The sequence below is a fragment of the Mauremys reevesii genome, linkage group 3, assembly GCF_016161935.1.
Source record: "Mauremys reevesii isolate NIE-2019 linkage group 3, ASM1616193v1, whole genome shotgun sequence".
In the NCBI taxonomy this organism is placed as follows: Eukaryota; Metazoa; Chordata; order Testudines; family Geoemydidae; genus Mauremys; species Mauremys reevesii.
In genome coordinates this window covers 25,789,645-25,802,628 of record NC_052625.1, presented here as the reverse complement: position 1 = coordinate 25,802,628, position 12,984 = coordinate 25,789,645, and the positions used below count along the sequence as shown (strand labels likewise).

Below are 12,984 nucleotides of genomic sequence, written 5' to 3'. Positions count from 1 at the left end.
ATTCCTTGAGAACCTACTCCATGGTTTTTCCAGGGACTAAGGTGAGGCTGACTGGCCTCTAGCTCCCCGGATCATCCTCCTCCCTTTTTTTAAAGATGGGCACTACATTAGCCTTTTTCCAGTCATCCAGGCCCTCCCTCCCCCAAATCTCCATGAATTTTCAAAGATAACGGCCAATGGTTCTGCAATCACATCCGCCAACTCCTTTAGCACCCTCGGATGCAGCGCATCCGGACCCATGGATTTGTGCTCATCCAGCTTTTCTAAATAGTCCTGAACCACTTCTTTCTCCACAGAGGGCTGGTCACCTTCTCCCCATGATGTGCTGCCCAGTACAGCAGTCTGGGAGCTGACCTTGTTCGTGAAGACAGAGGTAAAAAAGCACTGAGTACATTAGCTTTCTCCACATCCTCTGTCACTAGGTTGCCTCCCTCATTCACTAAGGGGCCCACACTTTCCTTGACCCTTCTTGTTACTCTTAACATCTCTTGCTAGCTGCAACTCCAAGTGTGATTTGGCCTTCCTGATTTCTCTCCTGCATGCCTGAGCAGTATTTTTATACTCCTCCCTGGTATAAATTCTTGGTGCAGAATTTCCCCCAGGAGTAATTAACGGTTCCTACATTTAAGGAAAACTCCAGGGTAAACAAATAATTTGGTATATAAAAGATATTTTAAGCCATATCTAACAACAAGGAGAGTAAACCACTGAAGACAACAGTTAAATGCCAAATATAAAAATGGATAATTAAAGATTCCAGCTTGACAATCTGATATGCAAACTAAGAGTGAAAGACTTAGCTTTCAACATCAGAAAGTAATGGATATCAGAGTTTCAATGATGGAAGGTAAGTTCTATAGTTTTTGCCCATTTATTTTGTTGAACTTTGAAATAGACTTCAACTTTTCCATTAGAAACCTTTGATTTCAGTCTTAATTTCAAACTTTACCTCTTCTAGGAAGTATAATTAAAATGGCAGCAGAAAAGAGACAACAGCCCCAATCACTGAAGAGAGATACTGCAAAGCGGAAAGTACAGAATTTATATTTTATTTAATATGTGCTGTCTTTTGAAAAAAATCTGTACTTTTATCAAACCAAAGCTGCCTTCTGGGAATTAGCTGGAACTGAAAAGATGGCTCTAATGGGCCACTGAGCAGCTACAGGCATCCGTGTCAACAGCAAAGAATCAGAATTACTGTATCAGGAAAATTAATCCTGAGAATATAAACATGCAGTAATACACTTAATTTGTAAAACAAAGTATGGCACACAAAACAAGCAGACAGGACACATCAAAATTTGAAAATTAGAATTTTAAAAATTAACTGTACCTGGCAGATTTTTTCCCAAATTTCATCGCAGCCAGCTTTTTCTTGAAAACTCAGCGCTAAATCATAATTCTCTGCTTCTGACCAAACAATCAAGGTGTCCTATTTAAAAATAAATATTTGTGATTTTCAAAAAAAAAATTCAGGTGAAATACAAAATAGACTGAATGCTATACAAGGATGCAATTACTACTTCAACTGGTATAAAAATTGTCAAGACAGAATGACATATCACATCAAGGAGGATGAAATTACCAGTTCTGCTACAAGTATAAAACTCTTTACAGTCTCTGTGAGAAATGAAAGGGGGGGGGGGCCTCCCTTTTATGGACACCCACCCAGCCAGCTAGCTAGCTATAAAATCCCTGTTAGTAGCTACTTGCTTTACCTGTGAAGGGTTAAAAAAGCCCATAGTAAAAGGAAGGGAGTGAACACCTGACCAAAAGAGAGCCAGTGGGAAGGCTAGAACTTTTTCAAATGCGGGGGTGAGGGGAGAGAAGAGAGAGACAAAATCTTTGTCTGTCTGTGGTTGTTCTCTAACCCTAAAAAGCTTTAAACCAGCTATGAAAAATCATACCCATCTGAAACCACAGGTAAGCAAGTTCATCAGGGAATGTCTAGGTAAACGTGATTAGATTTCTCTCTCTCATTTCTTTATGGCTTGTGGACTCCTCTGTGCTAACCCCCAAATGCTTTTGTTTTGCTTGTAACCATTAAGCTGGACCTCAAGAAATCCATTCTTGATGATTAATTATTATATTTGCTCTTTTTAAATCCAGCAATAGCCTAAGTTCCAGATGTATTTTAATTTTGTTTTTAATAAAATGTACCTTTTTTAAGAACAAGGTTGGGTTTTTTGTGTCCTAAGAGGTTTGTGAATATGTTGTTTAATTAGCTGGTGGCAACAGCTGATTTCCTTTGTTTTCTTTCTCAGTTCCTCTCCTGAGGGGTGGGGGGTAAAAGGGCTTGAGGGTACCCCACAGGGAGGAATTCCAAAGAGCATATTCCTAGGAGTGGGTTTTTTGTTTTGTTTTGTTCCCCCTGGATGGTGGCAGAATCTACCCATCCAAGGTCGGAGAAAACCTGTAACAATGGGAGTTTAATACCAGCCTGGAGTGGCCAGTATTAATTTTTAGAATCCTTGTGGGCCCCCACTTTCTGCATTCAAAGTGCTAGAGTGGGGAATCAACCTTGACAGTCTCTTTCATGTTCTAGCACCCAAAACATAATTTGATGAAATCTTGTTACTCTTAAACATTCAGAATATTTACATGGAAGAAGACGTAGTATTCCTCCTCTCAACAGAAATACCCTGGAGGTAGTTATAAAGATGAATTATACATGATAGTAAACAATGTATTTACAATATGGAAATGAAAAAAATACACACACAAATATGAGATTTCAGAGAACATTTAACACAATTTAATTCCACATGTTCCAAATTTATAACTTTAAACCAAAGAAACAAGGTAGATAAAAATATTTTTTTTAAAAATCGGATTTAAATACTTCTTTTTAAATAAGCCTACTTAAAATTAAATTTGCAATTACAGCAACCTTTGTTATGGCTTAAACTCACTCTATTAAAATAACTTTAATAAAAAAAGCAGTAAAGTTTTAAAGAGAATTAAATCACTGAACTAGCAGAAGCCCCTGTCTCCTGAAGTGCTAAACCAGCTTTTGACAGCAACAGCTCTTCTTCTGCAGGTTCAAAGAGAATATTTTCTTCATTTCAGTTTATTTAATTAGTTCAGTTCAATTAGCTCATTCAACATTGAAAACTAATAAGAAATTGAGAAACCTGGAAAGCTGGTTTTCCTTTATGAATAAAAGACTAGTTATGAGAGAATGAGAGCTACTAGTTCTAAAATCTCAAAGCACACAGTGGCAAGAAACAATCAGTTCAATTCATTAACTGCAGATAAGACGTCCTGTGTTAAAACATGTTTTTCATTTAAAAAAATAATAAATCTTTTTAAATGGATCCAGCACATTTAAGATATTTTAATTTAGCTAATTTTAAAGTTTAAGATTTTCTTTTGCATTTTAATTGCATTCAAATTCCCAAATAGTGCTTGACAAAAAGCACAAGTAAAAATTAATCTAGTAAATTAGAAATGCATTATTCATTGTTTTCTAACAAAAAATTAAGAATCTGAATCCATGAAATCAACTGTATAATGACAAATAAATGTGTACAAATATAGTGTTTCTTCCTGGTTTGCAGAAAGAAACACCATATTTAGCACAAAGGTGCTACTTAACTGCAACTTAACATATTTTCATGGTTACCAAGAGAACCAACCTTTCTTTAGGAAAATAACTAAAAAAGTACAAATGCAAAATACGATTAAAACTAACCATCATTTAAATTATTAAAATTGCTTTGATTTAAATGAATCCACCTGTGAAGAGGCAAGCCTTTTAGAACCAGAAGTTTATAAATTGTATAATTTTTTTTTTTAAAGTTAGTCATTAAGTTACAACAAGATGATACTGGAGTTATGTATTTTTATTCAGGACTTGTCTATACAAACATCAAGTTCATGGCAGTCTGCAGTGTAAATCTACCTCACACTAGCCAGCTGTGCCAAGCCCTAAGTGCCCATGTGGACCCTGCTACTGCACTCTACAAGTTCCCTAGTGTGCTGGCAGGTTAAAGTGCATTAGAAAGTTGATAGTATGAGGCAGTTCAAGGTAAATTTACACCCCAGCTTGTTGCTAAGTATTCATATAGATAAGCCTCAAAGGAGTACTACTTGATTTTTTTTCCTTCATAATTACTCATCCTGCCCATGTGTTGGCAAACAGTGAACTCAAAGGAGTAGAGGGATCCTTTGAATTTACTGGACAGATTTAAGGAAAAATAATCCTTGCAAAAGTTTCTCGTTATGAAGAAGACAAACTTTTGAAGAGGGCCACATCCAGCCCTAGCTAGGATCAAGCTCAACTCCACTGACATCCATTTACAAAAATGCTAGCTAAGGAGGCAATGCCTAGTTTTGCTTGGGGTTGGTTTTTTTTTTTTTGGGGGGGGGGGGAAGAGAAGGGTGCTGTGGTGATGATAAATATTTTATGATGTGGAGATATATATTAAGAAATTGCAACTTTGAAGACCAGGAAAAAGAAACAGGCCTTCTAACGGTAGGCAAACAGAGAAACTTATGCAAAAGAAAATAAGTAGTTTTGCAGTGTAACTACATACTAAAATTTAGGGAACTGACTAGATCAAGAGGCTGGTAATACCATATAAAGTCTCATCTCTGAATTAATGGTGACCAAAACTCATACCAGGAAATTGAGGCATCTTATAGCATTTCTCCCTAGTAATTGCTTGGGGCAAACCAACATGATGTCTCTCTCAGTAAAACAGGTTCATTGTTTGGCCCACAAATAGATGCCCCAGCAGAGACAGATTACCAGCCACAACTCTTAGACCAGACTAGACCTGGCCTCCATTCCATGGCAGCACAGATCCCTGTGAAGCCATGGCAGCTCCCCCTCCTCTGGTCATTAAGCACTTTCCAAAACCCTATTTGTGAGGTGTTCCAGTATAAAGTGGAGCTATCACCACAAGACACTGCTGAATGGGTCAACATTATTTTTGGTACACTATTCTCACAGGGCTAAAGTAGATGTTTACCTACAGTGTGTTTGACTTCAATAGACTTTATTGCCTTGAATTAGGGCTTCTCTTTTGGGGAAGTTAAACTGGTATAATTCAGACCAATACAGTTAAACCAGTATAGTTATAATGGTATAACTCTCTGCATGCACACACTTATTCTGAAAGCTTTTTCCTGTTTGGTTTAAATCACTTCCAAAGTGACATTAGCTAAACCCAAAAAGCCGCTTTTGCTCCCGAGAGGCCACACACGGAGTTATACTAGAAGAACTATATAAAGGGCTTACCTACACTGGCAAGTTTCTGCACAGTAAAGCATCTTTTTGCATTCTAACTGCAGAAGTGTAAACCCTGGAGACATGCACTCCTCCCCTTTCAAAGCATTGTTTCTGACAGCCCTTGTGTCCTGTACTGATCTGCTCCGGGACACAAAGCAAACCATTAATGTGGAATGCTCGTGCTGTTGAACACAAAAGGCATGTGTATATAACCCTCCAACATCTCAGGACTGGTTGCTTCCTGCCGCTGTCTGAACTTACAAGACAGCACACTCTGTCCCACAAAACACACTCCTCCCCCCGCCCTTCATACACACACACTTCCCCCTCCCACACTTCAGTTGAAAAGCAGCTGGCAATGTAGTAGGATGCCCATGGAACAATGGCATTGGGAAACCTGAATCATGTGACACTGTGCCTGCCCCATGAGGCAAACCCTTCCCAAAGCACCCTGCAGTCAGTTGCACAGTGGGATAGCTACCACAATCCACAAAGACAGCGGTGCATGTGCTCCAGCGTCACAAGGACCACGGTATGGACAGTAGTTTAGTTCCAGCGTTTTAATAAAAGCGGTATAACTTGTGGTGCAGAAACTTGCCAGTGTAGACATACCCCAAGTTTAAATTTACACCTTTCCTTAGCTTATACCAGTATAATTTTATTGTGTAGACAAGATAAACATTGCCAGTTAACTTGAGGTACTTTGCACGTTTCTAAAGGCTAGTGTGGACACCCCACACACATCTGACCGAGGCTCTAAGTGTTTTTTCTTCATCCTATGGATCACATGTAGCCTGAATTGTCCAGGGAGTTTACAAAAAAATCACTTAGCAATTAACTCATGGTTAAAAAAAAAGGGCGGCGGGGGGGGGCACAATGCATCTCTGGAGAGTCTTCCATGGGAATAAAAAGGAGAAAGGGAAAGAATGCCATAGGGCTGGAACAGCTCCTCCCTGCCTTCATGTCTCAGAAGCACCTGATCTAGCTCTCCTCTGTGCATAGAATAGAAAAATGATCAAGCCCATCACCATTTAACAGGTGTTCATTATGTTGAAGGCCACCTATTTAGTCCCTGACAGAGATTCCTCAAAATAGAGAGCACACAACTACCATTCTTAGGCCACATCTACATAGTGAGTACTACAGTGGCATAGCTATGGTGCTGCTTTTATGTAGAATGTTTTTTTCTGTTGCGGTATTTATTCCAACTCCCTAAGAGGCAGTCACTAGGTTCACAGAAGAATTCTTCCTAACTGCATCTATATCAGAGGTTAGGTTGGCATAGCTCTGGCTTTCAAGAGTGAGAATTTTTCTCACCCCTGAGAGCCACCTATGTAGACCTAACTTTTAATTAAGGGCTTAGCATAGTTGCCAAAGACTGAAGAGGCACAGAAACTTAACTACTTTCTCATCTTAAGAGAGGGCTTGCCTTCAATGCAAAGTTAATTCCTGCTGAAGCTTGAGTGTTGCCCCTAAATTTGGCCCTGATTCACACACACACACACACACACACACAAAATCCTTCACTCAAGTACAGTGCTGCCATTAACTTGAGTTAGCGGGCACAACAGGGAGTATAGGTTAAAACCCAAATGAACACAAATTGTCAGTTGCTAACATGACCACTTTGAAGTGTGGGTACAGGCTAGTGCCACTCAAATGCAGCTAGTCTTCCAATACTTTCCACAATCCCCCAGCTATTTCCCCTCCACCTCTGTATGCAGCCTGTGGGCTCTTCTTGGGGGAAAAAACCCAAAACACACTGCTGCTTTCTCATGGGAAAAGTCAGTACAAAAATGCCCAACATTGCATCTTATACCCTAGATCAGCCTCCTTCCAAAATGAGAGTCCCATGCCCAACCTTTGGCATAAACTAATTTGAATTTAGTGTTGCCAGACTAACACCACTTCTGCTATATGCCCAGAAATAACAAACAAGTTATCCTACAATACATTGAAAAAGAATTTATAGAGTGACTCAGCATACTGCAGCACTAAGAACCATAGGATGTGCCCCCAGAAGCCTAAGTGCCACATACAAATACTGTGCCAGTACAAACAACAACTCAAGAGTTATTTCACAATGTGGTCACTCTCATTAGAGCTAACTTGAGAGGAGTAACTTGAGTGCAGATTACTCAATTTAACTCTATTTGGACGACATACCCCACATCATGCTTAAACACACTCCTGCAGCAGTGTGGAGTGTGTTTGCTGTGTTACATTGCTGATGCCTATGCTGTTTCAGATTCTGTAGTCAAGCTACACTTTTCACGAGATAAATTATTTTTTGTGAAGAGAAAATATCCTTAAATATATTAAATGCAATGATTCCTCTAAAATTTTACCTGGAAGTGTTTTTTAAATTTTATTTTAAAATCATGTTTACATGTGTTATTTTCAGGAAAACTAGTACTGCGCCTTTCAACTCAAGTCTACAATTTGTTTTTGCTTGCTGCAGAAAAAATTATCTTCAAATAACAGTATGTGTGTCAATACAAACTTAGGCACATCCACACCACAAATGCAGGTGTAACTATAGTGTGGGTAGGGATATCACTGCTAAATTTAATCTAGCTAGTTCAGGTAATAACTGCAATGAAGACATGGACCCTGGCATAGGGTTGCAACTTAGGTACATACTCAGGGTCCATGTCAGGCTTGTGCTTGAGTGGCTAGCTGCACTGAAGCCCATGCTGCCACACATTCACTACTATTGTTACCCAAGCTAGCATAGGTATGCCTACCTGTGCTACAATTATACCTTAATTTGCAGTACATACATACCCTTAGAAGAAGAGGCAGAAGGTTAAATATTTTATTTGTGTATTTAACAGATTAAGAGTTTGCTTCTTGTACAGTAAAAATATTTGCAAACAATTGTGCATTAGTATATTCCAGCAGTTCTCAAACAGTGGGTTGGGGCCCCAAAGTCAGCTGGTGTGTAGACTTGCCCAAGCCTGAGCCCTGCCACCTGAAGTCCTATTGATTTTATATGGAAGGTTCTCAGACGCCAGAGTGATAGGTGGCAATATGAAATCTTAAAGAGAGAATTCAGAACAAACCAACACACCTGTTCAGCAACACAATCTATATTTGATATACTGCATTCAGTATTAATTCTCTGTGCACTATTACCACTGAACAGAGTCCAGTCCAAGGCTATCTTGATTTTCAAAATGCAGCACAAAAATGGACTCAACTATCTTAGAAACCATCCCTCTCCTCTGCAATCATGACCTCCCCATGACAGCTATACTCTACTGAAGCAATTAAACCACCATCCAGTAGGTATCAAGTATCAGAGGGGTAGCCGTGTTAGTCTGGTTCTGTAAAAGCAGCAAAGAATCCTGTGGCACCTTATAGACTAACAGACGTTTTGCAGCATGAGCTTTCGTGGGTGAATACCCACTTCTTCGGACCTCACTGCCAGATCAAATAATCTTGCTGCATTCAGAACTAAATGCAAACCTGTTTACTAAAGTTCTCTTGCAACAGGACCCGATAGTCTCATTTTTGTATTAACTAGAAAACCTGCACAGAAAACAAACATCAGCAGCAAATCTGTACAGTAAACCTTTGTGGCAAGGGTGGAAAAGTATTACTGTTTTTTACTGGTGGGAAGTGCTCAGAAACTATAGTAATGGATACTAATATAAGAACCTGGATAAAAGAGGTAGAGAATCTACTGTGGGGAAAAAAGGGAATGGATAGAAAAAGAAAAGTAGCAAAAAAACAATGAGGACAACTTGCTTTGTTTTTCTATAACAGATAGGAAAAGACAAGAGAAACACAGTACATGAGCAACAAATAGTCCTGTGGCACCTTATAGACTAACAGATGTATTGGACCATAAGCTTTCATGACCGAATACCCACTTTGTCAGATGCATGCGTCTATAAGCTGCCACAGGACTTTTTGTTGCTTTTTACAGATCCAGACTAACACGGCTACCCCTCTGATATAGTACATGACTTTTTTAATGGATTACTAGAAGGTCGACAATATGTTACATTCAGTGCTGTTTTATTCTTTTGATTTACTGAAAGCATGCCCTCAAAAGATGGTTGTGTGCAAGTGTATTCAACCCTGGCTAGTCAGCTTAGTTAGGTTAGGCTAGCAGGTGCGCCTGAACGATAATAATAAAAGCCACATTGTACAGGCGGATTCCTTCATGTCATTTTCAGGGAAAGAACTAAAGAAATAACCAGTATGTTAATGGGTTAATAGCAGAAATAAAAAGGAATCAATTACATGTATACTACTCCATATTTAAGTATTCTTCCTTTCATGAGTTCAAGATATTCCCCAAAATACCTAACAGCCCTTTTCAGACACCTTAAATTATAGCACTAATAGAAGTACAATTTTTCAAAGTTTGCAAACAATTTTTCAACCTGCACAGAAAACAAACATCAGCAGCAAATCTGTACAGTAAACCTTTTGCCCTTTTCTGTAAATCAGCATTAATTTTTGTGCCAAATTCAGTGCAAAATGATAAGACAAAAGAAGCTGATACTTGCCTGCTGTTTTTGATATGCAGTGTTTGGATTTATCTTCGATTCCAACAATAGAGAACCTGAAAAGGTGATAAGGAGTTATATTTAGGAAGTTTAATAAAACAAAAACCTCCATGGCTCTTAAAACTTGCCATGTGTCAATAAATATATTATATTTAATTAATCCAAATCTTCTAGACAGTCCAAAAGAATATTTTGCATTTTAATGGAAATCTCTACACCTTCTGAATAAGCCAGGTAACGGGCAAAGTACATTTTTTTGCTCTCATCTCCTTGAGGTGCCCTTCAGAAATGAAAAATCTAGACTCTATAAACCCAAAAACTTTATTTTGTGTAAGTAACATATGTATCCTGGCAACAAGTCTGGAGTAATCTATACCAGACATCAGAAGGTTTATTTAGCACATTAGCACCTGTCCGCTGACAAAGTTGTCACTATGATTTTTTTCTTTTTTTTCCCCCTGAACTTAAACACACAATTAAATAAAAACAAAAAGCAAGCAAACAAAAAAAAACACACCAGCAAGAGTTTCACCTTTCCGAAACAGAGAATTTCCAAAAAGAAATTCCCTGCACATAGAAGAAAAAGGAAAACAACATTCGGAAAAAAACAAACACACACACACACACAGAATATTGATTAATCTGGGAATGCTTATGAAAAATTTTGGAGAAGGGGTGTCACTTAAATAGACTTCATCCTCACTCACTGCTAGGTAAGGGCTGGCAGACTCAGTCACTGGTGGTAACGTTAAGGAAGCGTTTGGAGTCACTTCAGTGCAGACCACACTCGGCCTCACTGGGTGGAGAAGGAAAGTTTGGAGGAAGAAGCCCCCCTAGAGACGCTGCCTCTCAGGGAACGGGGGAGACTCCCTCTCATAAGCTCGACCCATGGAGGAATGGAGTGTCAGTGCCTGGGGCTTTGCTGGGGCAAGACAAGGCCAGACTAGGAGGCTGTGGTGGGATCAGTATTTGCGGGTCGCTGGGCGGGGGCGTTGTCACATTTTCTCCCCTTCCCCGGTCCCGTTGTCCCAGCAGCCAGGCCCAACCCTGTGAATGTGTGAGCCGGGTAGCGACCGGCCGGGGTAGGAAGGGCACCACGGGGGCCAAGCCGCAGGCCACCTTCCCAGCAGGCAGGGCCTAGGCCTGCCCGCAGCTCCTGGCTCCGTTCTCACCGTCCGACTCGGCCCGCACCAGCAGCGACATCCCCTTGAGCCGCTCCACGTAGGTGGAGGAGACGTGGCCGGTGCCCCTGTCGTCCCATTGCCGGTCCTCATTGAGGGTATAGACCTTCACCCGCCGCCGGGTGTCCGACATGGTGCAGCCCGACCAGGGCCTCCGCGCCGGCCGGCCGCCTCCGCGGGGTCGGGGAGTCGCTCACGGGCAGCGCGGGATCTTTAACACGCCGCTTTTCATGGCTCCCTGAAGGCGAGAGGGGAAAGTTGAGCCCCCAGCCCGGCCCCTTCACTCCGCGCCGCCGCCTCAGCAGCTACCACAGCGCGGCCGCCATCTTGTAACCCGACTCTCCTGCCTTTCTCTTCCTTTCAGCAGCGCGTGCCACGGGCTCCACTCGCAGGGGCTACGGTGGCCGAGAGCCCACGCGCTGGTGCTGAAAGGACGGAAGAGGCGGGCTATAAATACCCGCCCTGAGTCCGCCTCCCCATCTCCCCCACACTATAACACCCTCCCGCCACTCACCTCAGCTCCTCGCCCCCTCCCCCCTTTCAGTGTCCAGGGACAGAATCCACCCCCCTTTCAGAGGTGCTGGCACTAGGCATGCAGTAGCATCCCTGGCTTGGAGTAGTTTCCATCACAAAGGGTTCACAATTTGGTTCAGTGGCTCTCAGCACACATACACACACCCCATACAAAGTATTCCAGCATCCACGGACAGTGCAACCACTGCCCCTGACTATCACAATTCTGCTATCCCCAACAGCCACCACTATCCACTCCAGGGCCCCGAGCCTACTGTCCCCATGAACTAAGTCTCCCACTGGCCCCCACCCGCATGGACCCCAACAGAATCTTACACTAGCCCCTGAGACACCCCAACACTTGCTGACCTGCCTCTCTCCACTTTATTGGTGTGGGGGCAGGGGAAAGAGATCAGTAACTCTAGGGGCTTATCGAAGGGGGCTGGAGGATTTGGTGGTTTGTTCGTATGACCCAAACCTCTCTGATGGACCATAACCTTGTCATGGTGGCGAGGGTTGTGTGGGCTAAAGACCATCAGAGCTACATCGACCAGAGCTTTCATACTCCTGGTAGGGTCTCCGTTGGCGAGCGGGTCTGAGGCGAGGCTCTTGACTATCCCCGGTCCAAACTTAAGACCCCAACAGTGGATCAGGTGCATATAGAGGACCTTTTAGTACTCTGCATCTGTGAAGATGAATGAGGGCTGCAGCAAGAGGGAGGTCCCTGGTTGTCTTGGATCTCCTTGCCACTGGGTCAGGGTTTTCCTCCTGCCAAGTCTCGTGGTCACCACCTGCACACTGGTTTCCCCACATTAAAATATTTCACATGCAGGCTTCTGCCAAAGGGCTCATACCCACACAATCTCTGTGGTGACGGACAAGTGGCGGTGAAGACAAGAGCAGTGATCTCTGGGAGTCTTTAGTCATAAATCTGCACATAGGCGGCAGCCATGTGATGGTTGTTTTGTGCTTGGATGAGACAGAAGTGCATTTTGGCAGCAGAGACAGATTGAGCAGGCCTTTTTAGGATCCCCTCTGCACATCCAAACATAGGCTGTCTCATACTCTTCCGAGTGGATGGATGCATCCAGTGAGATCACTCAACTCTGCAGCCAAAACAAGAGATATAAGACAATGAATTTCACCACCTGAAATGTCCACACCCTTATAGACTCTTAGCAGAGTGAAACGCATAATTGTCATAATTGCCGGAGAACTGGCAAGACTCAACATTGACACTGCAGCTCTTAGTGACACCCACCGGGCTGATGAACACCAATTAAAAGAGGATGGAGGTGGCTACACTGTCTTTTGGAAAGGAAAAGCAGCAAAGAATCCTGTGGCACCTTATAGACTAACAGACGTTTTGGAGCATGAGCTTTCGTGGGTGAATACCCACTTCGTCGGATGCATGGAAAGGAAAGTCACTTGAAGAGAGACGCATTCATGGGATTGGCTTTGCCTCAAAAATAATATAGCCAGTCAGCTTTTGGAGCTTCTTGGGGGGATCAGCGAGCGTCTCATCACTGTT

General features: G+C 42.0%; 1 protein-coding gene across 5 annotated transcripts in view; it reads right to left on the bottom strand.

The window, feature by feature from the left end:
• The window catches only part of PPP4R3B (protein phosphatase 4 regulatory subunit 3B), a 95,816-nt gene extending 84,471 nt beyond the window's left edge, over nucleotides 1-11,345 (bottom strand). For all 5 annotated transcript variants that reach the window (XM_039531707.1, XM_039531708.1, XM_039531709.1 and 2 more), the window contains exons 1-3: nucleotides 10,932-11,345; nucleotides 9,760-9,815; nucleotides 1,334-1,432 (exon numbers count right to left, since the gene is read on the bottom strand). In XM_039531707.1, coding sequence (XP_039387641.1) covers nucleotides 1,334-1,432; nucleotides 9,760-9,815; nucleotides 10,932-11,073 — 297 coding nt within the window. In that variant the 5' untranslated portion in view covers nucleotides 11,074-11,345. The remainder of the gene's footprint in view (nucleotides 1-1,333; nucleotides 1,433-9,759; nucleotides 9,816-10,931) is intronic.
• Between the last annotated feature and the right edge of the window lie 1,639 nt (nucleotides 11,346-12,984).